This window comes from Aspergillus caelatus, assembly GCF_009193585.1.
Source record: "Aspergillus caelatus strain CBS 763.97 unplaced genomic scaffold BDV27scaffold_88, whole genome shotgun sequence".
NCBI lineage: Eukaryota > Fungi > Ascomycota > Eurotiomycetes > Eurotiales > Aspergillaceae > Aspergillus > Aspergillus caelatus.
Genome location: NW_022475351.1, coordinates 1 through 24431, shown reverse-complemented (window position 1 = coordinate 24431; position 24431 = coordinate 1). Strand labels below are relative to the sequence as shown.

Below are 24431 nucleotides of genomic sequence, written 5' to 3'. Positions count from 1 at the left end.
TGTGCTTGTGAAGAAAGGGGTGGTTACCTAAAGATCCTAAGATTAAATTACTGTTCTGTACTCTTAGTTATGTCACTACCTAAGATATAAGAAGCCAAGTCCGTGGTAGAGGCGGACTGCTAGTTATTTTAGCCCAAGGATCGTGAAACCAGTAAATACCAGTAGGGCTCTAGTAACTTTTGGAAATATATTAAATTGAGTCCAGGGTGTTGAATATAGTATTTGTAACAGGTATATTTGTGTCTTATGGAACCCGATATACTATTAGAAAAGGAAATAAAAATAATAGAAAGAGACTTAATTAGTGGCTATAACAAAGTCTCTAGTTAAATACAATTAATGTCTATTGAACCGAGATTGTTTTTCTATATTTATATAAATTGAAGCGATTGTATAATCATTGATATGTAGTGTTACGGAGTCTAATAGGTGAAGTAGTTACTGCAGTTCTGACTATATTATAGATCATAATCTCGATAGAGATATTATTTTACAACAGACTTAGATATAGTACTGTTGTAATTTAACTAGAAATATTAATCGGAGAGTCTTTACTGTAATTATATTTTTCAGGTATAGTAGACTTGAAATATGACTCTATTAAATTAGATTGGTACAAAAATATTAAATATCTATTTCCTCTTTTCATGTCCCTTGCCAATATAGGTGTTGAAAAGAATTTGATATACTCAAAGCAAATTTTTTGAAGTAAAAGTCCGTGCTTCTCTAATGATATCTGGGTAATTGGGCAGTAATATTTTCAGTCTTTTTTGTTCCTCGTGGTAGAGGTGATCTAACTGCAACAGTGACAGGATATAAAAAAGATTTATTTCGGGTAACCCGATAGTATTCTCTGTATTGAGGAGCTTCTTATCTCTCTTAAGTGTGTCTTCGATCTGATTTACTTGCGGAATACCTTTTGCCTTTAGGAACAGTCGAGCTGTTCTTTTTTCTTTGAGTTACTTTTCGGGAATAGGACAGCTAATCTTTCTAGCCCTCAGACAGGATCTGGGGCGGGGATTAATATTCTCTTTTTCCCAATCTCTCCTTTGAAATGCAATCCACCTGCAGTACAGTAATTTTAGAAGTAGAGTAAGAAAGTCACCCCGGTCTGCACTTCTTAGTGAAAGGATCTGTGTCAGTGGATCTCCTTCGCTAGATATAGAGAGTATGATTCTTTCTGTTTAGTCAACAGTGTGAAAATATATAACGGAATCCAGATTTCTTATAATAGAATCTAGGAAGTTCTCTGCTGTCACTAATTGAAGGGGGCGCGCAATTACTTGACCAATCCAACTAATAATCTACTGTATCTGTGCCCGGTGAGCCTATATTTAGTTATCAGAAAGTGAAAATATGAACTTTATAGCCCTTATAATCTCTGTTACTTCCGAGACAGGTAAATAGTCTATCTTAAGATATACCTAAACAATTCCAGCGACCTTAAGACTGTGGTAACATAGATATTAGCAGGACTTGGAGTCTCCCAATTTACTGTTGCGGTATATACTTGTTATTGTTTACCTAGCTACAGGCCAATTTCTGCGGGAATGTGGTTCAGGAGAGGTATCGATATTAGTCAATAGAGAGAGGGGGATTATCAACACATAATTATAGAGTGGTGTTGGTAACCTGGCCGGAGGATGCAACATATCCTATTGGATCAATAGCGGACGTGGACAATGGCCAGTGTGCCCCGGTAGACCCACGGTCTTGGTAATTCGTGGGTAAATACCTCGACCTAGCAACTAAAACGGGATATGTTGATAGAAGATTCCGGTCACTAAGCGATCTCAAGAGTTAGTATCTATAGAGTGGGGGTTTGTGGGTCGGTTAGTAAGCCCTTAATAGACAATTGGATATATATCTATATACGAGATAACTCTGTGCGTCAGTAGATGAATGGATAATTCGTCCGCAGAATAATATAGGGAATTCGGAATAATAGGATCTGTGCCAAGTATATAGGTTCTGGAAATCTGTTTCTGGGTATATACCCAGATGTACACAATGTGTGTTACCGAGTTATAGTCTCTAATTATATACCATTAGAAAAACACTTGAGATCCACAGCCAATATCGCAGAATATTTCCTATACAAGTCTGACTTTAGACCTATGCATAACGAAGGTCCGTGAGTTTTGGTTCTACCTGAACTAAGTAATAGAACATCTTGTAATATCTGTATTATGTACTGTGTATTCTAATCTCTTATCCGTTTACGGCTGATAGTAAGGGGCCCCAGCAGAATCAGAGTTTGGAAGTCTAGGTCGAATGCCCAACCTAGTTTTATACTTGAAGCGGCAGCAACCCAGAAGAAATACAGGCCAACTGAGTCGGGGGTCGCTGGGCAGGACTTGATTATACTATTACTCTGTACTACTTGTCGAACACTAAACCCGAGCATATCCCAGCAGTACCGATACCAGAGAGTAGCTGTGGTCTCTTTCTGAAATTTATATAAATCTGTTTATATTGCCTGCGGTGTCACAGTTACCAAAAAGGCAAACATTGTCAGCGGGGTATAGATAGGGGCATATCTTTAGCGTTTTGCTGTTGTGATTAAGGCACTTTTTCCTACTCTCTTCTTGTTTGCTGCCAGTAACAGAGATTCCGCTGCGGTGGGAAGATTAGAAGCAATAGGAGTTAGTCTTAAGTGACTATAAACTAATTAGGTTTCGAGTACCTACTTTTTTATCTATATATTATCTCTCTTTTCTCTTATATACTAATATATCAACAGCTGATAAATATACTCTAGAGTATCTTACCGAGCACTTATCGCTGGTTCTGTTCAACATGAATCAGCCACCAGTAAGTAAGATGTGCCGATATTTGATATACTTTGATTTCTGATTGGTTTTATTCTGCCTACTAAGGAAATTGCTCTCGAGCCAATTAAGGATGGCTGGGTGATGGTAGACAGCACATCACAGGATTCCAACGTTGCTGTCTCTTCGGGAATGAATGAGCCGCCTGCCGAGAACGAACAGCACATAGTCAATCGAAACATGGGGATGAGTAGGGAGGGAGGAAAGCCTAATCTTGCTCAGTCAGAGTATCAGGGAGGAATCTATTGTATTGAAATAAGGGGAGGATATACTTCTTATTATAGAGTGTGTGGAGTATATCTTGTTCGCGGGAGGCTCCTTAACGGGAATACAGACCCTGTGACTTTTCGCAAATTCTTCGGCCTTAAGAAAGATATATAAGTAAGAAGTATGGCAATGGACTGCTGAGCCTATATACTCAAGTGCGGAAGAAATCAATAAAACTTGGATGTTTTGTTCTACTCCCACAGAAGGCCTATACAATAGAACAGAGCGAATCTGGTGCCAGCACTATATGCAGACAGATATATATGCTTTTAACATGTGAGGGTTGAATTAAGAGTTATAGGAAGGTGTTTATAAAGGGCAGTGTGTAATATTTATTATGTCCTGTTTCAATATAGTCTAGCAATTGTATATAGGTTGAACTCAATGTCGGCCTGAGAATGATATATGATTACAATTCATGCCCTCACAAGTTGTCTATACAATTAGAAACGCCGGTTTTGTGTCCTAACAAGTCAAACTACGAAGAAATACCCAGAATAAGACGCAAGCTTGACGCTATGCTGAATCTTGAAAGGGATTTCTCAAGTAGCTTAAATATAGAGGGTGCTTGACTCATGGAATATCTGGGTGAGGTGTAAGATTGTACATGGGGAATCTCTAACGTATAATTGTGTATGTATCTAGTCTTTAGGTGAATACTAGCTAATTTAAACCCTGGTCAGGGGCTTCTTTACGAGTGATCCCCCCAATCCTAGGTCAGTAGCTACTAGCTTTCCTATATCTTGACTAGTCTATCTATAAATTCATGAGCCCTCCTGTAAGATAAACCATTTAGCTATTTATCTTTTGATTTTCTTTATATATCTGTCATACTACCGCCCGCCGCTAGGTTATGGAGGTCACTACCAAAGATTTCAGAGTTAGAATATATAGCCCCCCTAATTTTATAAGCAATGTTATTTGTACATTTGAGTAAGTAATTCTGGCTGCTACTTAACCCCATGTGCAACTTATCTGATAATAGAAAACAAGGGATCTTCTCACTGTTCACGTACATCCGGATTTAATTCGCTATATTGGAGACATAGGTCCTTACCTAGCCGGAGCGAACAAAGGATTGCCTTCTGAGCCGCTAACCAGTAAGGCAAGAAATGCAGTTGCAATACTCCTCAACTCTACTGAGTTAGTCAGCTTTGCTCTTGGAATTGGTCTTTAGCTCAGTCTCTCAGCACGCAAGCCGCAGTTACCCATTGACAATAAGATACACTGTGCCAAGGCAATATATTCCGCCACTACAGGTGCTGTAGCCTGCAAAGAGAGCGAAATAATCTTTGTAATACACTGCATAGCAAAGGAGTTTCTGGACAGCGTTCAGTACCATAGTCCTCAAACGACAAGTATAATGAATTTCTTCAGATACTGTCTCCAGGTAGAGAGACTATCGCAAAAGCCATCTCAGAGGCTGTATGGATATACAAAGCTAAGATTTCGGAGGATTAGACATGATGAGGCTATACTACGCGAGTTTCCAGCTCTAGTTGGTATGTGGCTATTTCTCTGTGATATTAAACTCCTTGTTGAAATGGTTCCTAGGGAAGAAGCCGATATCTTAGATCTTGACTTCCAACGGACGTTTGAGAACTTCGAGAAGGTTTTTATTACACTGGTAAGAATGATACACATGCGTCTACTGCAGGCTGAAGAGGCAAAAGAATGGGTAGCAAAGCTCTATAACCTGCATATCAAGTCCTCTATCGCCAACCAGTACTTGCTTATGTTGATTCAAGAAATTGTGACCCACTCAAAGTTCCTGAATTCACTAGACGTTCTTCGAAGTACGTTGAGTCAGGTGGTTAATGAATTGGAGAGCGGGTTAGAGTAGTCAATGTGAATTCAGTGTATAAAAACTTATATTACAACAATCAACTTCACCGAAGAAGATTTTAATAAGGAAGCCCTCGGTATCCACCCAATTCGCAGGGGTTCTAACTCCATCTTTGTATCCTACGGTACAGAAACAGTATTTGCTACTTATGGCAGTAGCAATTTTTACTAGGCCCACCAGCCAGTTCCAAAGGACTGGTTGGAGAATATACTTTCACATACTATGACTAGAATATACCTGATTCGAAAGAAAAGATACTGGTTATAATAATTAATTTACGTGATCAGGAAAGTTAAACCGAAGTATTAATTTATGGTAAGCTATCTGTACTATTCTTAGGACCTTTTCACGTCTAAACCGTGCCAGAGCCCTTGGGTACTATCACAACTGAAAGCTAGTGCAATGTACATTATAGATTGTACTCTACAGAATAATATGTCCCAGGCTAGTCCCGGAGCAGTGGACTCAAGCGCCTATTGGGATATAGAACGGGAATTTTGGCAATCCGAAGAATCCCTTGTGTAAGGCAAATTGGTGATCCGTAATCTTGATAATGGTGATAGTGGTGAAGCAGATCTGAGTTAACCCTTTGATATTAGATGGCAGATCTTCTTGCCAAATGAATATATTGTATGTGATCTGATCCATTCTGTATATATTATGCTGATAGCCCAAGTGGTGAAGAGATCACAGCACGAGTGACTATGGAGAATGGTAAACTGAAATTACAGATTATTGAGCTCTATCTATTACTTAAGATACTGGAGTTTCTTAGAGAGCTCCAGGATAATCTGAAGATTGGGCAGTATAAGCTGATGATCAAAAAGGCTAATTACGATAGTGAGTTGGTTATGTGTCATTGCCTATAAGCTCTTGAAGTAGTATTATTTCGTCGGCTAACTGTTTTTTGAGGATCTTCTCAATATGTGGTGCTTTCAGCGAATTAGTCCAGAAGTAGTAACCGTATATACAACCTTCTGGTGTGTCTGTTGGGGTTTGTTAGGTAATATTTCGCCCTTCTACTAAAGTTTACTGGGAAATATCTTTCTTCTACAGTATCTCATTGTTGCCTCGCTTTTCAACTTTCGCTTGTTAGGTCTTTGGGTATCATAAAAGGCAACGTTTTTTGGTTCGAGGTAATCCGTCTTAGAGTAGCAGCTTGCTATGTTGATTGAATTGAAGGTTTGTACCCTTGCAGTGAAAGGAAATCTGCTAAAGGCTATTGTGAACACTGAATGAACTTGGCTTGTTTTGAGGATGAATAAAATTAGAAGTTAGGTATAGTAAATGAAGAAGTACTTTATAGAATAATAGGCTTCGGTTAGTTAAGTTATTGCGTATCTCTGCCAGCCAATAGATCTATTCCTTGTATGAATGCTTACAAGGCCAGCTGTTTTGGCTAGGGTTGCCTCTAGAAGGTGAATATAAAGGGAAGAACTGAGCAAGGCACAGATATATTCAAGAGCTAACTAACTGACTGTGACGAGTTCCCAAGGTCTTTTCCCATTAATCGCCGGATATTAAACCCTTCACAGGAGTAAATTTAGTTTATAAATACTGACGGGCTTCAGGAAGGCAACATAAAAATATAGAATACAGTGGCTCAGGATTATTTGGCATCTTCTGCAATAAAGGAAAGATCGCCTCGATAGGTCGGATATACGAGCGAATATTCTAATACCCTCTTTATAAGATACTGTTGTATCTATTTATCGAGCACAATTAGGAACGATATATTTTAATAAAAGAGAGGAAAACGAAAAGAAAAGATACAGCCTACCGATATCAAATTTCATATAGTTAAGACGGTCTGAGTACTAAGTGGGTAACTTTATACTCAAGTTGACCTCCAGGTCCAGGTTGAATGCGGTTTAAAACTCCTTCAAGATATATATATGCATTAGATCTTAGACTTCTTAACTTACTATCATAGAAGTAGCCATAGCTAGACACAGACTGGAGATTAGAGGTTTTTGAAACAACTAAAAAAAAAATACCCCAACTGGGAGAACACCAGCAAGGTCAGCCCTTTGAATGTTGCGCAAATTCGGTAGCTATACTGTGACACAATTGAATAACTTGATTTTGCAATCACTTTGTGTTTGACTACAGACGGTCATCTGGACTGTCAAGTAGCTCGAGGACAAATATTAAAGATATATACGCAGAAATCGAACCGAGAAGAGAGAAATAGAGGAGGAATCGAAACGACAAGAATAGACCTATCCATAATATTAGAGAGGGTAGTCAATCAGAGAAGAGAAAGAAAAAGAAAGGGTCTGAGCTCATAGAACTCTTTGCAGCCCAGACTATAAGGCAGGATTATCTACGTGGCAGCAAAGAGTGACAGGGATAGCAGTTTCATTTCCGAGATAGTCCGTATGTACCCGCTTGGCATAGTGTGCGCCCAGTGGGAATAGTCTATATTCACTGGGCAACACGGGTCTGCTGTTGTATTCCTGTCAACCACAATTCATCAAGCCCAAATTTTGACAACTTCTGACGAATATTCCACGAAATACTCAACCTCCCCAGCAGTTGACAGCACTAATACCGGACCCTAGGTAGCTTCAAACAAGCGAAAGCAACAGAAGACACACAAACTTAAAGAAATATTGGTTCCTGGTTAGAGGACTTATAATCTTAATTTCAATACCTCTAATAATCCAGGCACCAAATCTTTACATTTATTTATCCAGAAACTCGATCGATCTGCAAGATAGGCTAATACCCGATCTCAAAACACAGAAAACCTTAGAGCCCAGTTTCAACAGGGTAGTCTCGACTTGATCACTGCTCTCTATCACGATCCATTATTAGTGGCGGAAGACGTTATCACTATCGACAAGAGTAAAAACTTAACAAGGTATCTCGAACTGCGATTTTCCTGTTCACTTCTTTTTCAGTCAACTGCTTCTCGTTCTATCAGTCATCCAGAAGTATTATGGAGTATATTTTGGATGTTTATACAGAAGAACCGTCAGAAGTTCGTTAACGTGTATAATTACTCGATTAACAAGGAAGTCGAATACACCGAGAGACAATTGACCGAAGATATTATCAAGCACTGAAAAAGGATTCGCGAACGGTATTGAATTGTCTTGACATTGAGAACAGAATATGCCAATGTTGCCCAACCCCTATTATAGACTCTGACTTAATTCAGCGGATTGCACGAGACAGCCAGACTACTATAGGAAAAGCTGACTCTACCTGGATTAACTTACATAAGGAGTTTCTTCTTCTGAGTATAAAAGATTGTATATCTCTAATCTATATTGACATTGGTACAGTACTCACGTGGTTGTATGTTATTCATGGCCGCAAGATTATCTATTTCCCTTATACAATTAATCTCAATGCGGTTCGCTTACTGGCACGACTTGGGTCGGAACAATTCAAGGGATACGACAGTGGCTGGATTCGAGTAGAGTTAAGACCAGGTGATCTATTGTAAATTACCCTATCTTTTACAATTATTCTATCTGATATCTATTTAGTATCATGCCCCTATCATGTCCACACACTGTCTTCACACCAGATAATTCTTTAGTTGTCGGTAGCCACTTCTATACCTCGGCTTACTTACCCTCGACATTGGAAGGGCTCAGATTTCTTGAGAAACGGCAAAAGATTTCTAATAAATTATTGAAGAATAATTACTATAAGATGCTCGCGCAGATCCTTAATTTATATAATAAAGTTGTGATACCGGAGGAGGTCAAGCATATCTAGGCAACTTGCCATCTGTTCCTTGATTCGCCAACAAAAACCAAGCTATTGACAGCCTGTACTGAGTTTATAACTGCTCTAAAGAGTTTTAATCAGAGGGCATATAAAAGCTTCTCACAAGAACCAGAGTAGTCGGATAAAAATAATATATTTGCGGACAATACTTGGCTCATAAGTTATAGTCTATAGTGACTGCTATGGGGCTGCCTAGGTCTGAAAACAATTATATGGCCTGGTAGGACACCAGGAATCTCGCCTGTCTACACCCGAACCAGTATACAAAGCACCGGATAGCCTGCTTGTAAGCCCACTCTCATTCAAGCCAAAGGACGAAGCGATTATTGAAAACAATTTAATAGGTTGTAAAAGACTGCTTATGGCATATAGCTAGTTTATATATGATCAAAGATAACTAAAAAACATTGTTTTCGGAGAGTATTAATCTATTGTCTCGCCGAGAGTTGTATACCAGAGAATATTTATCGCGGCTTACCTTTTCCCTGGATACAGTAGAACCCATAATAACCCTTTATCCTTTTTATATACCGACTTATGACCTGTCGTTTAGGCCTAGGTAATCTGTAATATATTAGTAAAATTCGGCCTGAAAGATATTTTGTGTAAAGAAAATAAGCCGAACAGTAAATAATAACTTGTCCATGATTCCAGTTCCCAGGGTAATCGTATTACTTGGTTAAACACAAAGGAAACTGATTCCCTCGGTCTAATTTAAGAGGAGTATAACTGGTTTCTCTTGCCTCCGCTCCTTCGATGCTAAATAAGATATTGTAACAACAAGTGGGTACAGTCAATGTCCAACAATATAGTTCAACGCAATATCATATTCGGTACAATATCTTCCGAAACAAGTACTTAATTTCGTACTCAACAGATATATAAACTATTTACTAACCTAATATAACTCAATATCTATTGGTATTACATTTGTAAATCAGACAAAATATGTTTATTGTAGTACGCTCTTGTCTCTCAAAGTTCGGGGCCGGAATAAGTAAGAAGCAGGACAGTGAGCTCCTGCGTCCTCCATTGGGCTTTGATATCAGAACTGATACATTTTCGACTCAGGACTAACAAAGCACTATATATCAGATAGTGATATCTGTATATCATACTTGTATATTGAGAAAATCATATATATATATATTATATCTTTCTAACAACACACAGTATTTCTGGAAGAAAATGCCACTGTTAGATCTGATTGGGCATGCACTACAAGAAAGACAGAAAAGATCATAGATTGATAGAAAAGGCTCCGATACGAAGATAGTTATAGGAAATCAGAGTATACCTGTTCACAGCACAGTCCTCGCCGCAGAGAGTCTATATCTAGCGGAAAAGTTTCGGGAGAGCCTTCTGGTGGGCGAAAGCCGTGATTTACATATAGAAGATACAGACCTGCAGACAGTATATTGGATTCTGTATCTTATTTACTTTGGAGAGTCAAGTATGAAGACACAGTAAAAGATCTATTTATTATGCTAACGAATCACCAGCAGGTTACCATCTACCGCTCCAAAAACAGGCTTCGGCAGTTATACTAGCGAAAAAATAGCGCCTTTTCCAAAGATTGTAGTATTTGCTTCAAAGGGTTATATATAGAGAGATATAAAATCCTAGCAGAGAGATTACAACGCCAACGAGAGAAACAAAGGAAGATAGCAAAATAGCTGTACTTCATTCCCATCTAACATATTAATCTACAGCCATTCTCAAAATCCGATTTTGATCCATATACACGTGATGGTTACCTTGCAGTCCTGCTGCACAGACAATAATTCCTAGATATTATTGAACCAACAGGTCTAGCTTAGCCATAGCCCAGCCTAATAAGGGAACTGGATTCTACGTATCACTTTTTAGATAGTGGATTTAAATTTCCACGCAACCAAGCCAATAAGACAGCCTACTCTTGCTTCATATCTAGCCGGCTTTGGGTTAACCCACACGCCAAGGAACGTTCAACCAAAGCGAAATGACACGAGGTAGAGATGTTTAATTCATTTCCAAGTCGGCCCTTTAATTACACTAAAGCTGGCATCCTTGTCTTTCATTTAAATACCTACCTGCGAGATTACCATAGGATATCCCGCGGAATCAGTAATCGACTACAAGGCCTAAGCGCCTCGACAAGAGGTATAGGTCACATAGCGTACGCAACCAGAAATTCCACCAGATATTAGAAAGGCTGCTACCTACCTTTTCTAAGCTTCATATATAGTGCAGCTCGCACCATCAACATTTTGTTCCATTAAATCATTTCTGTCGACCTTTCAATCGCAAATCCCAGACTAAAATCCATCACCTTGAGATATGGAGTTTGAATATCTGAGGCCCGTATATATCTATCCTCGCTTGAGTAACGTGAATGAACTAGAAGAAGATCTAAGAGTATTGAGTAGATGGCTATTTAAAACAAATCGCGAGGGGGAAGGCATACATATTGTACTACACAATCAAAATCCGTTAACTGGGAATAAAGTTACCGACACAGACCCTTTTATCGAGTTGGCAGACTTGCTTCTCCAGTACAAAATAGAGCTGAAAGACAGAAGAAAAATAATATATTTACCCAAAGAAATTTGGTAAATTTTGTTACCTTCCGAGAATAGGCAAATAGTAGAGAATAACTCGTCCGATAGCAGTTATACCGACAAGAGTAGACAGACAGCTCAGCCATACTATGAAACTCCAGGTGATCATGCCCGTCAGCAGCCTGAACCCAGCGAATTGCATACCATCAATCTCTCACATCATAGAAGAGCTCAAATTTTCAGCCCAAGTACTATTTCAGAACAGTTCGAAAACTACCAAACGGCGATAAATCGAGGGGATGCCAAGAGAGTAGCATCCACATTACTTGCCATAGATGGCCACAGTCTCTTGGAGGCGCACCAGCAAAGTTTCTCCGAATTAGTAGATATTCAGAAGCAAAGCAAGCGGATAACTACTGAAAATAATACCATTAATATCTGGGGGAAATTTAATAAATATTATCTGGATTTGGGTCGGTATACCTTGGAGGCACTTGATCAAGGTACTTACTTAGCCTTCGACTCTAAGAAAAGTCTGTACGACTGGCTGCATAAACTAGTAGCATGTATTGTCAATATATCCGAGTCCCTGAGATACCTTGGCTATGTTGATTGCGAACAAGGAATCTGGCAGGACAAAATAATATCCTATATATAAAGAGATGAGACAATTTCAATAACTAGCTAATTATTTACATAGGTTATAAAAAGTACTTTGAAGCGTTGATAAAGATGGGTACCACCTCTTCCAACTTGTAGATAGACCTATAAAGGAGCCGGAACTCAGGTAATTCTACCAAAGGCAACCCAAAACCATCCACATAACAAGGTAAATTACATATATAAAGCGATGAGAGTCACTTTGACCAGGAAAGCCGAATCAGCCAATATTAGGCTTCGTTACCGTGAAAATGGAGTTGAAGGCTAGGTTATTCACCTGGCATACAAATGTCTTCTTTCAGCTACGCTCTTTCCGTATGCACAGCCATCAGGCTTTGTCCCTTTAGAATTTTACTTCTCAGAATGGGTTTACCAGTCCTATCCAGACGCCGCAGGGCAGTCCCAGCAAAAATAGATTTCCACCGGGCGCCCTAGACCTACCAAATGTCTTCGATAAAGCGATGAAGCTCAACCCCACCTCGCCCAACAAGGGCACCTACGACCATTACAGTCACCCCATGTTTTCTCCGAAAAAATCAGTGGAAGACTTCAGCGAGAGCGTCATTCGACAGCCCCCAGGTAGTCCGACACGCAAAGCAAATAAGGAGAACACACCACCGAGTCCGACGCGGGTGGGCAAAAACCTCGGTCCAAATCCCGCTGCGGCCGCCATCTCTCGTCACCAAACGTATCAGCCACGCGATGTAGAGAGCATTCAGAGACGTCAGGTGCAGATGAGGGGGTTGACACCAGAGGAGATGGAGAAACGGCAGAACCCTCGGGTAAAACGATTGGTAAACGTGACACAGCTCTGTAGGTGTCCGCGCACATTCTTAACCGATGGGATCGAGCCTGCTAACCGTTTGTAGATTTTCTCGACCATTATTTCGACCTACTCAGTTATGTGCACAATCGCCAAACCCGCTACTCTCAATTCCGAAATGCCTACCCGGAGCCGCCCGCAACTCCCATGGATGACTACAAGCCGACCCTTCTCAAATATTTGGGTCGGGAACGGGCCCACCTCCGCAAGCGCCGCACCCGGCTCCGCCAACACGATTTCCAGATCCTGACGCAGGTCGGCCAGGGTGGCTATGGACAGGTGTATTTGGCGCAGAAGAAGGATACCCGGGAGGTGTGCGCATTGAAGGTCATGAGCAAAAAGCTACTGTTTAAGCTGGACGAGATTCGGTATATTCTGACCGAGCGCGACATCCTGACGGCCGCCAAGAGTGTATGGCTAGTCAAGCTACTCTACGCTTTCCAGGATGAGGACCAGATTTACCTTGCGATGGAGTATGTACCCGGTGGAGATTTCCGCACACTCCTCAACAATACCGGAGTTCTGCACAACCGCCACGCGCGATTCTATATTAGTGAGATGTTCAGCTGCATCGATGCCCTGCATGCGCTGGGATATATCCATCGCGACTTGAAGCCAGAGAACTTCCTGATCGATTCCACAGGCCATGTGAAGTTGACCGACTTTGGCTTGACGGCAGGTATGCTGAATCCCGGCAAGATCGAATCCATGCGCGTGAAGCTAGAGGAGGTGGGCAACACGCCAGTGCCATTCGGTCGTCCAATGGAGCAGCGCACGATGGCCGAACGACGCCAGGGATATCGCACCCTCCGAGAGCGTCAAGTGAACTACGCCAAGTCCATCGTCGGATCACCCGATTACATGGCGCCGGAGGTATTGAAGGGCGAGCAGCATGATTTCACAGTCGACTACTGGAGCTTGGGTTGCATGCTGTTTGAGGCCCTGGCGGGATACCCACCTTTTGCCGGCGCCACGGTAGATGAAACGTGGCAGAATCTGAAGAACTGGCAAAAGGTGCACCGTAAACCAGTATATGAAGACCCGAACTACTTCCTGTCGCGACGGATGTGGGATCTGATCACGAAGTTGGTGGCTTCGAAGGAGAAACGGTTCAAGAATATCTATGAGATTCACGCCCATGACTATTTTGCGGAGGTTGACTTCAACCGGCTGCGCGAGCAGCGTGCGCCGTTTGTACCCGAACTGGATTCGGAGACGGACACAGGCTACTTCGACGACTTTACCAGCGAAGCGGACATGGCCAAGTACAAGGAGGTCCATGACAAGCAACGCGCATTGGAGGAAATGGCAGAACGAGACGAGAAGATGGGCAAGGGTCTATTCGTTGGACTTACATTCAGGTACGTTCGTTCTGCGATAGTTACTATACCATAGATTCTAATGAAAGACATAGGCATCGAAAACAGGCAATGGACGGAGGACGCAGCTCACCGCGGAAACCCATTGCGACAGACGGGTCGTTCGGGACGATGTTCTAACGCATATCTTCTTTCCCTTACCTTCTTTACCTTCTTTCCTCCTTACTGGCACGGTACGAGCTGGATCTCGAATTGACCATGACTGGATTTGATGAGCGAGTATATGTTTAATGTTCATATCCGACTGTATGCATTACCGGGTCAAGGGTCATGGTCTGGAGTTGAGTGTAATTGCTTGTATGATATATAGAGGTATCGTGGACTGATAAACGAAATCCAAATTTTCAAGACCAAGCCATGCCAGGATATTGTAGCCAAGGAAGTCCTCACACCGAAGGAAAGAATCTAATCAACATCCAACTGATGCACCATCTTCAGGATCTCCGACTCATTATCCCCCAGCACAGCCCGTCCATTCGTCCAATCGACCGTCTAAGAAGCCCGAATTAGCCAACTCCCAAACCCCCAACCCCAGAGAAAAACAAAAGAAAGAATGAGAAACTCACAATAGGCCTTACAATCCCCTGCGCCCCATTCTCCTTAAACTTCTTCAGCGCATCCTCCGCATCCCTCGCCCCCTTCACCACCTGCTCAACCCCATACACAACCCGATTACTCCCCGCCCCGGCCGGATCCGCCGTCACGTAATCCAGGATATTCCGCAGCTGATCCGTCGTCGGCGCCTCGGTCGTCACTTCCAGTTGGAACTCGCCCCGTTTGGTCGTCTGCGGTTCGCTCGCTTCGGCGGCGGCCAGCGTCCGTTGCAGGGTTTTCAGGGCGTTTTGGGACGCCGGGGCGCTGGGACTGTGGAAGAGGGTTATGGGGTCGAGGGTTTTGGGCTGTTTTTTGTTAGTTATTTGGTCTTTGTTTGGAGGGGTTGGGTGGGTGGTTGTTTATTGTGGTAGGGGAATGTGATTGGAGATTTTGAATTGGATTGGATTGGATTGGTTGGAGATTGGAATTGGAATTGGGATTGGGATTGGAACCTACAAATCGAAAGACCATCTTGACAGCTTTGTCTTATTCTGTTGTGGTTTGGATGGGGTATTTTGGTTTGAATAGGGTGTTAATATGAGTAATCAATTGAGTATTGAGTATTGTACTTTGGTTAAGATGAGTCGGAGGTGGTTGGGTTTGATTACGTCATAAATGTTTTTTTATGCGGTGCTGTTTCGGGCTTAGGGTGGTTTAGTTCCTATCGGGGGCCCGATTTAGTAAGATGTTTTCTTTTCCGAGTTGGGGTGCGGGGATTCATTTCTTTTTATTGAGTTGTGGTTTAAGTAGATAGCTGTTGAATGATATCTTCTTGTATTGTTTGATTGGTAGAAGGAGATATTTGGTTTCCTTGTGTCCTTGTTTTTGGATATATATGTGTCAAGGATTGGTTATCCTGTATTGGTAGATTGAGTTAAGCTATCTTAAAGATCTAATACTTATTCTGGATCAGAATTCACTGATATCTATAATAGTACTTGTTTGGATATATTGACTTACGGGAGCATAACTTAGTATCAACTACTATAAAGGAGGAGCTCAGGATTAAAGAGTAGATCTACTATATATACTCAGTAATTAAAACAACAAATAAACCAATGTTAGTTAAAGTACGAATATTATGTAAGACTTGGAGAGCTGATCCTATCTTGTAAGGAATGAGCGAACGTTGATGCCTCCAAGAGGCACACTAGACTAGATACGTCAAATCCTGCGGCCTAACAAATCCCAAGTAAAGATAATTGACCTGCTCATCTCGTGGCAATCACACTAGTCGTAGTAAGCACGGTAATGATGCAGGGATCTTGGGCATCTTAGCCAGTTAGGTTAGTAGCCAACAAAGACAATAAGACCAAGAGTTCCGCTACTCCTGAATTTCTCCTCTCTCGACTTCTGTTCCTTCTCTCTTCCAACTTCCCATTGTGTTTATCGGACATCATGTCTAGCATCGGCCCTGTCCTTGTTACCGGCGGCAATGGCTTCATAGCCTACCACATCATCGCCAAAATTCTCGAGGAGGAGCCTGATTGCAGCATCCACTCGATTGATGTAAATATTGACCGCAACCGCCACCCCAATCCGAACGTGCACTACCATCATAGCGATTTGGCCTGCGTCGAGGATGTGCAGCGCATCATGCAGATTGCCCGCCCGGTTACCATCTTCCATACAGCATCGCCCGGGTTCTCCGACGCTCCGGAGTCAGCCTACCAGCGCATCATCGTCGACGGCGCACATCACCTCCTAGATGCCGCAGTGAAGGTGAATACCGTGCGAGCCCTTGTCAACACATCTACCCCGGGCGTCATCAATGATAACCACACTGATCTCATTGATACCACAGAGGAAATGCCCATATTGCGTCCCGCACAGCAGAAGCGGGTCTACTGCATCGCCAAGGCAGATGCAGAAGACGCTATCCAAGCTGCCAACCGCAACAGCGGCCAGGACGATCGAGGCATCCTCACCTGCGCAATCCGACCCGGTCTTGTATTCGGCGAGCGTGACGTCGGCTCCTTAGGTAAAATGTTCGCCGTCGCGCGCCAAGGCAAGACCCGGTTCCAGATTGGCAATGGGCAGAACCCGTACGATTTCATCTACGTGGGAAACCTAGCAGATGCACATCTCCTAGCCGCTCATGCCCTTCTCAATGCCTGGGGCAAGCCCTCCCCGGCAGACGCATCAACCCGTGTCGATGGGGAATGCTTCCATCTCAACAATGAAGACCCCTGGCTCTTTTGAGACTTCCAGCGGGCGGTTTCCGCCCTGGCGGGTAATCCAGTCCGGTCTGAGGATATTGTGGTTATCCCGAAGTGGGTTGGGCTGACGCTCGGGTTCCAGAACGAGTGGGTTGCATGGATAATTTCCGGCGGTACTAGACCTGCCAATATGACACGTGAGGGTATTCGCTTTAGTACTCTCATCCGCACGTTGAATGGAAACAAGGCCAAACAGGTGCTTGGGTATCGTCCTAAGGTGGGCATGCAGGAAGGTCTTGAGCGAAGTGTGCGGTGGTTCATGGAGAATGCTGAGAGGGAGGCCTAGGCACTTTTATTTTATTCTGACCCGACGATATTTGCATCTAGGGCTGATATAAGTGTCGTCTAACTATACTCAACTCATGCTGATCTATATTTCATATCATCCACCGCGGAACTAATTGTCCTGTCACACGTGGGGTGGGTGACAATAGCGAATCCCTCCTGTAGTATATAATTTTGATATTATCATACTTCTTAAATATATTCCTCACTCTACACCTATTATTAAAGTAAAGAGAGTGTGTATTTTCGTAGTGGACATACAGTATAGTATACCAGCAATACCTAGGTAACAAATGCAGCCAAGACCTTATCACGGAAGTCTATCTTATCAGTAATCAGTCTAAATTAAATCTCCCCCCTTCCGCTCTCCGCAACTCAATTCCAACCAGCACAACCTGGCAATCAAATACAAACACCACACATACAAAAGAAATAAGGATGGACCCTGACGCCAGCATCACTCCGGACCAACCCCCGGTATTCAACTACATCCTCTCCTTCCTCCTAGTCGGCGTAGCATGGGGCTTCACAACTCCCTTCATCCGCCGCGCCGCAGCCGACTTCAACGCGCGCCAGGAGCAACACTCCCAGTCACAGCCCCAAGCACAAGCATCGCAGTCGCAGGAACCTGATCCCGACGCCCAAGAACTACAGCAAACAAACACAGACCACGAACCTGCCCCTAACACCCATCCGTCAGACGAAGAAGAAGATGAAGACCACCCTCTACCAGCAGCAGGTACCCAACAACAACAGCAACAACAGCCCGCATGGATGCGCCCATCGCAGTCCTGGCTCAAAACAAAAATCACAACTATATTCTGGACAGTTATCAATCTCCTCCGTACGCCCGCGTACTCCGTTCCCCTGATTATTAACTTGACGGGGAGTATTTGGTTCTTCCTTCTTGTTGGGAAACATGGTATGTTGTTGTGTCCTCTTCGTCTCTGGCCATTGTCACGATTGTTGGCTTTGTACTATCCTACCCTCTTGAGAATGTTTCTAGTTCGCTGATATAGTTTGTACACAGAACTATCCCTAACAGTGCCCCTTACTAATTCGAGTGCCTTCCTCTTCACTGTTCTGGGGGAGTGGTATGTGGAACGGAAGGTTATTGAGAAGGAGACTTGGTTGGGGATGGTGCTTGTGTTGGGGGGAATTGGTATTTGTGTTAAGCCTAAGAGTTAGAGATGTTAGACTATGTGTAGTGTGTATTATGTGTAGCTCTGGGTATATATGTGAAACTACTGGGTATAGATAGATACAGGATTACTTGGTTTGGGGGGATAAAAGAGCAAAAAATTAGTGCATCATCCGTGAATCGAACACGGGCCTCATCGATGGCAACGATGAATTCTACCACTAGACCAATGATGCTGTTGAGCTATTGGCTCTTGATAAAGGATTATCATTATTTTGTCTTATATTCCAAGGTTGAATCTGTGAGAGAATTTGTCGTGCCCTAATGAGTTGGATATATAGAGAGTATCGATACATATCAGCAGATGATTGGATATAGTGAGGGATGATGGATCATACACTAGAGGATAGCCGGGATAAACCCGCATGCTGATGATAAATACAATTGCTTGCCACTCTACATGGCTGGACAGAAGGAGGGGTATCTGAGAGTCCCAGGACATTGCATCTTACCTTCCTACCTTTAATTGGGTCAATCGTCCCGTCCAGATAACAAACAACCCTCTCCATAAGTATTTCAAAAGTCAGCTTTCCCAGCACTCCCTCAATCCCGTGTACGAGAGTGTACTAGAGAGCGTAGTATAAAATGGCCGAGATCGTTTTGTATGACTTAGCCTGCACCAAGAACGTCTGCTTCTCCCCCGTTGTCTGGCGCATCCGCCTCATGCTGAACTACAAGCGTATTCCCTACCGGACCATATTCCTCGAATTTCCAGACATTGAGCCCACGCTAAAAGGGCTGTGAGTCAAATCCGCCCTTTGAAGTCTCCCACTCTAAAATGTTTCCAGTGGTATATTACCGAGCGAATCCACCTCTACATCCAAACCCAAATACACAGTCCCCGCCATCCAGCACGTGCCAACCAACACATATATAACGGACTCAGCCTCCATCGCCCAGTTCCTCGAGTCAACCTACCCCGATCCACCAGTCCCGCTAACATCAGAGCTAGGCCGCGAGATCGAGGCTAAATCGCGCGCCGTGATCGGCCCAATCTTCTTCACCTCGGTGATGCCCCGCGAGATAGGCATCCTATCGCCGCGCGCGCAGGAGTACTTCCCGCGTACCCGTGAGGCCTCGCTGGGGCATCGGCTTGAGGATCTACTTGATCTGGATAAAGAGGAGCAGAGTTGGGACGCGGTAGAGGACGACACGCGTGCTGTTGGCGAGTTGATGCAGATGGATAGAGCTGATGGGCCATTTTTGCTGGGCGCCCGGCCGACTTACACGGACTTCTTTATTGCGGGGTCTCTTCAGTCTGCGAGGGTTGTGGAGGAGAGTGTGTTTCGGAGGTTTTTTGGGTACCCTGGTTTTAGGGAGGTTTATGAGGCTTGTCTGCCGTATATGGAGAAGGAGGATTGAATGGGTGGAGTTGCAGGTAAAGCCGAGCAGTGTAGTGAATAATATTGCAGATTGATGAGCCCTAATGCTGTTATAAACCTTCTATTACATATCTTCTCATGTCGTCGCGGTTATTTCCCTCTTTTTATTTATATTTATAGTATCTTATACATCAGATCAAATGTTCTAGAAAAATTCTAAAGATTTAATATTATGAAGGAAAAAAAGTAGTAATTAACCTGTTAGAGCCTTAACTATTGAAACGTTTAAAGACTATAGCCTTGATACTATTTGAAGGAATCAGTACAAATGCAAATATCAGTACATTGGCTTAAAAAGATTTATTTCGGCGTCCTGGTTCAGATATTCCATCGCGCCGTGAGCAATAGCGCTATCTTTACCTCGTTCGAGTCGATGTTGTTGAGCCTCCGTGAGATCCATGGGCCACTTATGTGTTTCGTTGATGACCATACTAGCTAACTCTTGAGGAAGCGAATGGGCCGATGTTACCAGCGACTGTGCTTCTTCTGCCCACCAGTCATGCCGCTGCGGTGGTACATTCCGCGTAGAGCAGATGCGGTAGTATGGGTCGACGAGCCACAGTGTCAGAAATCGAAGGTGTCCGGCCCGACATTTGGAGATCAGTTCAAATGGCTCCATGCGGTGATGGAGTGTGTTTGGAAAGACTATAAGACGTCCTTGGCCAATCGATACAGACCCGAGCTCTTGGAAAGCCGGTGTCTCGTCTTTAACACCGAATAACTTTTCCAGGTACGGTACATCCCATCCCTCAAACTGATATACACCTGGATTCATTTCGATCTCTTGACGGAACGAGAGCCTGCTACTTGTTACGTTTTCCATGTCGAAGAAATAAACCGCAGTTCCCACAATGTGCTCGTTAAGAAGGCCGTCTGTATGCCAGTCCTCGCCTGGGTAAGATGGACTTTCTGGTGTTAGCTCAATCCCTTCCAACTTCACAATGACCTGTAGGCCTTTATCGCGGAATGTCTCTTGAAGCTTGACTGTATAATAATCATGATCTCTACACCTCTTGCGAGAGCCCTCTAGGATTTTGTAACGATCCATGGGATCTTTCATATCATGTAGCGAGGACCAGACCTTAGGGTCTATCTCCCACTGGATGTCATTCTCCGTGGGCCCAACTATAGATTTTGCGGTTTCTCCTGCCTTCCATTCCTCATACGAGTAGAGACCCGGGTCGGAATGCTCGAAGCGAAACAGGCGAGTATATTTTGCATCGACCACATCCTTCAAAGATACCGTGTTCTCCCAATCTTGTGGAATCTCCTTTGTTTCAAGACCGTCCCATTCGACTTTAACGCCATATTCCGGAAGGGCGACATAGTCCCTGACACGGGCAAGTGCGTTGTGGCATGCTTCGAGATCACTATCCCGCTCCGTTGGTAGATCTTCTGCCCACTTTGGATACTCGTTTCGCCACTCAACACCAAATGTTTGAATTCTCCGGGGCGCCCTGCCCGGTGGGGAAGACAAATTAGAATCAATGGGGGTTCCTTTGATTAATGTCTCATTCCACGGCTCAATGACTTGAGACACTACCTCTTCAAGTGTTTCATAAAAAGAGCGATGTCTGCTTGGGTGCAGGTTGTTAACATAAGAGGTAATTCGTACGTCTGTCGATCCTGCTGGCCCACAGAATTCCACCTCACAGGGAAGCCACTGGAATCGGTGAGAGAACAACAAGCTTCTCGCGTTGTCATCACTGTCCGGAAACTCCTCCAATATTTCACGCTCCTGGTCGTGCCTGGGTGCAACCTCGCCGTGTCCGTAGGTTTCCAATGTTTGTTCAAGTGGAACACAGCCGCCATTCACCAGAACGCGCGTCTGTCCGTATACTAGAGGGAAAAGAGACGGGTCGATCATGTTCCAAATCAGCTTATTGGAGCTGGGTTCCCAGTCTTTCCGGTCTCCACACTCGTCCGACAATTTGGAGACAAATTGTTGAATCTTCAAGCCAACCGATGAGGGGATAATTGTGTCGGATTTACAGACAGCACTACCAGAGTTTAATACTAAAATCTGGCCTGTTTCTTTAAACCGTATCGCTTTATCACGCAGTTCAGCCAAGCACCAGTCCCATGCCTTGTGGCTAATGATCGGGCGTGTTATGGCTTCTTCTTTCCACTTTGTGACAGTGTGCTTATCAAATATGAGGTTGTACCATCCGGGTCGGTCCGTCAGTGTTTCCATGAGATTCAACATGGCCAGCTCCCGAGCAGTTAGAGGGGAGCTGAACCAGTCCATCGGAACCGTATCGTGGAATCTGTCCTCACAGTCGAGGGTCAGCTCAAGGGGATAATTGTTAAATCCGGGGACCTTCAAGGGACCTGTTCCTGAGTTGTCGAGTTCATTATTACCCATGGTGAAGATGGATCAACGTTAGGGGCATAGAGAAAGTTGAAAGATTTGACATCACCCCGAGGGAGTGCTGGGTTAATATAATGGTACCCTTGCGAAGAGGCACCGGTGGACTCGCACGGAGGAATAGAATATACGGAGTAGCCCCATTGTCGAAAGCAAGAGCAGATAAATAATATAATACAATATCTTGGTTAAGTTGAAACTAAATTAAATACAACTCGGGTTCGGTAATTTTACCGAACCCGAGCTTTAACCCTAAATCGATAAAGATTGGCCATGCTCGTTGACTCAACCAGCTCACGATGGGTTTCCAACAAAACGTTATTCGGAATACATTTGTGTGAATACTATATATAGCTATACAGCAGGATAGGACGCAGGCTGTAATAAGGGCTTGCCTCAGCACTTATTGACGAGCTTCTGGAGATCTTTAACTTTCACAATCACGGCCTGATGCGATAGAAAGGACCAATCCTTGACCACAATCTTTCCGTCTCGCAGTTTTTTCACAATATCCTGTGCCTCCTTTGAAAGGTTATCGTGAATTGGATACTTTGATGCTGTTTCTTTGGTTTCATATACTTGCCATGCGCGTCCATCATCCGTGGTCCGTGGGCTCTTGACGAATTCGATTCCCATCCGCGTTTCGAGTTCCTTAATGAAGTATTTCATGTTATCTGCGACCCGATTTTGTTTGATAAGCTTCAACGCAGTCTTCATGTTGTTCCTTTCACTCTCGACGCTAGATAAGGAGAGTTTTTCTTTGATCTGCTCTTCAACGGCTTCGAACACTTTCGAAAAAGGGGTCGCCTTCCCTGCACCCTCCACAAGACGAGAAAGATCGTACACGCATTTGAAACCGCGCTCTCTCAATCGTTTAGAAGTCTCTGTAATTCCAGCAGTACCGGCATTATCGAGGGTGTCCCGAAATTTTACGTCTTCGACTTGGAGTTTCTCGCCGCGGTAGAGAATGTGCTTCACGAAGTTTTTGTAAGTGCAGGGAGTAGGGCTTTGTGCCCCTACGCACCCCTTGGCAAGCTTTCGCTGTTTAGGGTTGCTCACGGTTTTGAACTCGATCAGGTATGCATTGTAGAAGAATAAAGTCTCCGCGGGGCCTGCCGTGTTCGAGGCTAGGGCTGTCTCTGTCAAAAGCAGAAGACAGGAAAGAATGAGAAGAAGAAAATACTTTATAGTCAAGTGTACTCTTTTTCTTTAGTTGTGTTTGCTTTTGTGACTTGAAGGGGCATATAAGAATCGATTGCATCCACTCATCCTTTTCTATGAGAAATTTATACGTTTAAGAACTGATATAGGCATTCTACCTCCCTACTAATTGATCAGAGAATTGCTAGCTGAACCCCGATGTAACAATCCTAGGGGAAATAACTTTCTTGGTAGAACGCCATTGTTATCTAGATACCAACCCAACGTTTTTCATCTAACTTACGACTTCAGTATTCCTCTTAGTTTCTGTGGACTTTGTGAACCTGTACCCTAGGCGAGAGTCTACTTGAAAACGGACGTTGTAGGGAGGCCGTAGTGATATCAGTAATACCAATACATACCGTATTCTCGGTACTTCATTTAATTTCAATAAGAGTCTAGATAGCAAATGTCTTACATTAAGTCGTCCAATCAGTCGACCAATATCTAGTTCGGTTCCTCCGATACTAGATGAACCTAGTGCTACCGTGCTAGTATATTTACGTAACGAAAAGCATCAAGTAAGAGAAACCCCCATGTATCGGGATCTAATGTTGTCTCGTGCCTTATACTATTGAAAGTACGGACGATACTAAATTAGTTCCACGCATCTACTTCCTTCTTGGGATGCTTCCGGATGGTCCGCGAGGAGTCGTTCGGCCCTTCATACAGTGGAGAATATACGATTACCCTAGTCCCTAGTGGTAGATCCACCCTACCTAGATTCCCATTTTCCTTTCTCGCCCGCTGATTCGTCCGTCCGTCCGTCCGTCCGGCTTTTTCATATCTCCCCCCCCCTCCCCCCCCCCGGTCCGTACTCCCGCCGCCCCGTGTGCGTGCCCCGAAGCCCCCCCCCCCTCCCCCCCAAGTCACTTGTAGAGCGCTGTAGCGATATTGTTATATACATATACATTCCGGAGAGCCATATAGACGCGTGTGATCCTGATAAATTCTTCGCGTTATATATATACGTGACTATTATATCTAATCTAGTTAGTTAATTAGTTAGAATAGATATTAATTTCTCTCCATCCCTTTTTTTCTTTCTATACTATACTAAAATCTGTATAGTCTATTGCTTGCTATCGA

The 24431-nt window shown here is 43.5% G+C and overlaps 9 protein-coding genes and 1 non-coding gene across 10 annotated transcripts; 6 read left to right on the top strand and 4 right to left on the bottom strand.

The window, feature by feature from the left end:
• Positions 1 to 5379: 5379 nt before the first annotated feature.
• On the top strand, positions 5380 to 5813 carry BDV27DRAFT_145240 (uncharacterized protein; the record flags this gene model as incomplete). Its single annotated transcript, XM_032070384.1, has 3 exons — positions 5380 to 5465; positions 5544 to 5574; positions 5631 to 5813. The coding sequence occupies 3 exons, from the start codon at positions 5380 to 5382 to the stop codon at positions 5811 to 5813; spliced, it is 300 nt and encodes a 99-aa protein (XP_031927563.1).
• A 1854-nt stretch (positions 5814 to 7667) lies between these two features.
• On the top strand, positions 7668 to 9088 carry BDV27DRAFT_128334 (uncharacterized protein; the record flags this gene model as incomplete). Its single annotated transcript, XM_032066949.1, has 4 exons — positions 7668 to 7942; positions 8062 to 8397; positions 8445 to 8646; positions 8680 to 9088. Coding segments are annotated over 4 exons (942 nt in total), but the record flags the coding sequence as incomplete, so codon positions are not given.
• Positions 9089 to 12179: 3091 nt separating this feature from the next.
• On the top strand, positions 12180 to 14213 carry BDV27DRAFT_172317 (serine/threonine-protein kinase; the record flags this gene model as incomplete). Its single annotated transcript, XM_032075832.1, has 4 exons — positions 12180 to 12206; positions 12239 to 12704; positions 12761 to 14075; positions 14129 to 14213. 4 exons carry the CDS (start codon positions 12180 to 12182, stop codon positions 14211 to 14213), a joined length of 1893 nt encoding a protein of 630 aa, XP_031927561.1.
• A 24-nt stretch (positions 14214 to 14237) lies between these two features.
• On the bottom strand, positions 14238 to 15158 carry BDV27DRAFT_172315 (thioredoxin-like protein; the record flags this gene model as incomplete). The annotated part of the gene is made up of 3 exons (XM_032075831.1): positions 14238 to 14585; positions 14660 to 14992; positions 15144 to 15158. 3 exons carry the CDS (start codon positions 15156 to 15158, stop codon positions 14499 to 14501), a joined length of 435 nt encoding a protein of 144 aa, XP_031927560.1. The 3' UTR covers positions 14238 to 14498.
• A 919-nt stretch (positions 15159 to 16077) lies between these two features.
• Positions 16078 to 17195, top strand: BDV27DRAFT_172313 (uncharacterized protein; the record flags this gene model as incomplete). The annotated part of the gene is made up of 2 exons (XM_032075830.1): positions 16078 to 16838; positions 16899 to 17195. Exons 1-2 carry the CDS (start codon positions 16086 to 16088, stop codon positions 17190 to 17192), a joined length of 1047 nt encoding a protein of 348 aa, XP_031927559.1. The 5' UTR covers positions 16078 to 16085.
• Positions 17196 to 17629: 434 nt separating this feature from the next.
• BDV27DRAFT_157784 (uncharacterized protein) lies at positions 17630 to 18379 on the top strand (the record flags this gene model as incomplete). The annotated part of the gene is made up of 2 exons (XM_032072575.1): positions 17630 to 18113; positions 18222 to 18379. 2 exons carry the CDS (start codon positions 17630 to 17632, stop codon positions 18377 to 18379), a joined length of 642 nt encoding a protein of 213 aa, XP_031927558.1.
• Positions 18380 to 18497: 118 nt separating this feature from the next.
• BDV27DRAFT_t116 lies at positions 18498 to 18568 on the bottom strand. The gene has a single exon. It is a non-coding gene; the product is annotated as a tRNA-Gly (tRNA).
• A 409-nt stretch (positions 18569 to 18977) lies between these two features.
• Positions 18978 to 19754, top strand: BDV27DRAFT_172308 (uncharacterized protein; the record flags this gene model as incomplete). The annotated part of the gene is made up of 2 exons (XM_032075829.1): positions 18978 to 19132; positions 19181 to 19754. The coding sequence occupies 2 exons, from the start codon at positions 18978 to 18980 to the stop codon at positions 19752 to 19754; spliced, it is 729 nt and encodes a 242-aa protein (XP_031927557.1).
• Positions 19755 to 20051: 297 nt separating this feature from the next.
• Positions 20052 to 22139, bottom strand: BDV27DRAFT_172307 (DUF4246 domain-containing protein; the record flags this gene model as incomplete). Its single annotated transcript, XM_032075828.1, has 1 exon — positions 20052 to 22139. The coding sequence occupies one exon, from the start codon at positions 22137 to 22139 to the stop codon at positions 20052 to 20054; it is 2088 nt and encodes a 695-aa protein (XP_031927556.1).
• A 399-nt stretch (positions 22140 to 22538) lies between these two features.
• Positions 22539 to 23723, bottom strand: BDV27DRAFT_157781 (uncharacterized protein; the record flags this gene model as incomplete). The annotated part of the gene is made up of 2 exons (XM_032072574.1): positions 22539 to 23275; positions 23705 to 23723. The coding sequence occupies 2 exons, from the start codon at positions 23721 to 23723 to the stop codon at positions 22539 to 22541; spliced, it is 756 nt and encodes a 251-aa protein (XP_031927555.1).
• Positions 23724 to 24431: the final 708 nt, after the last annotated feature.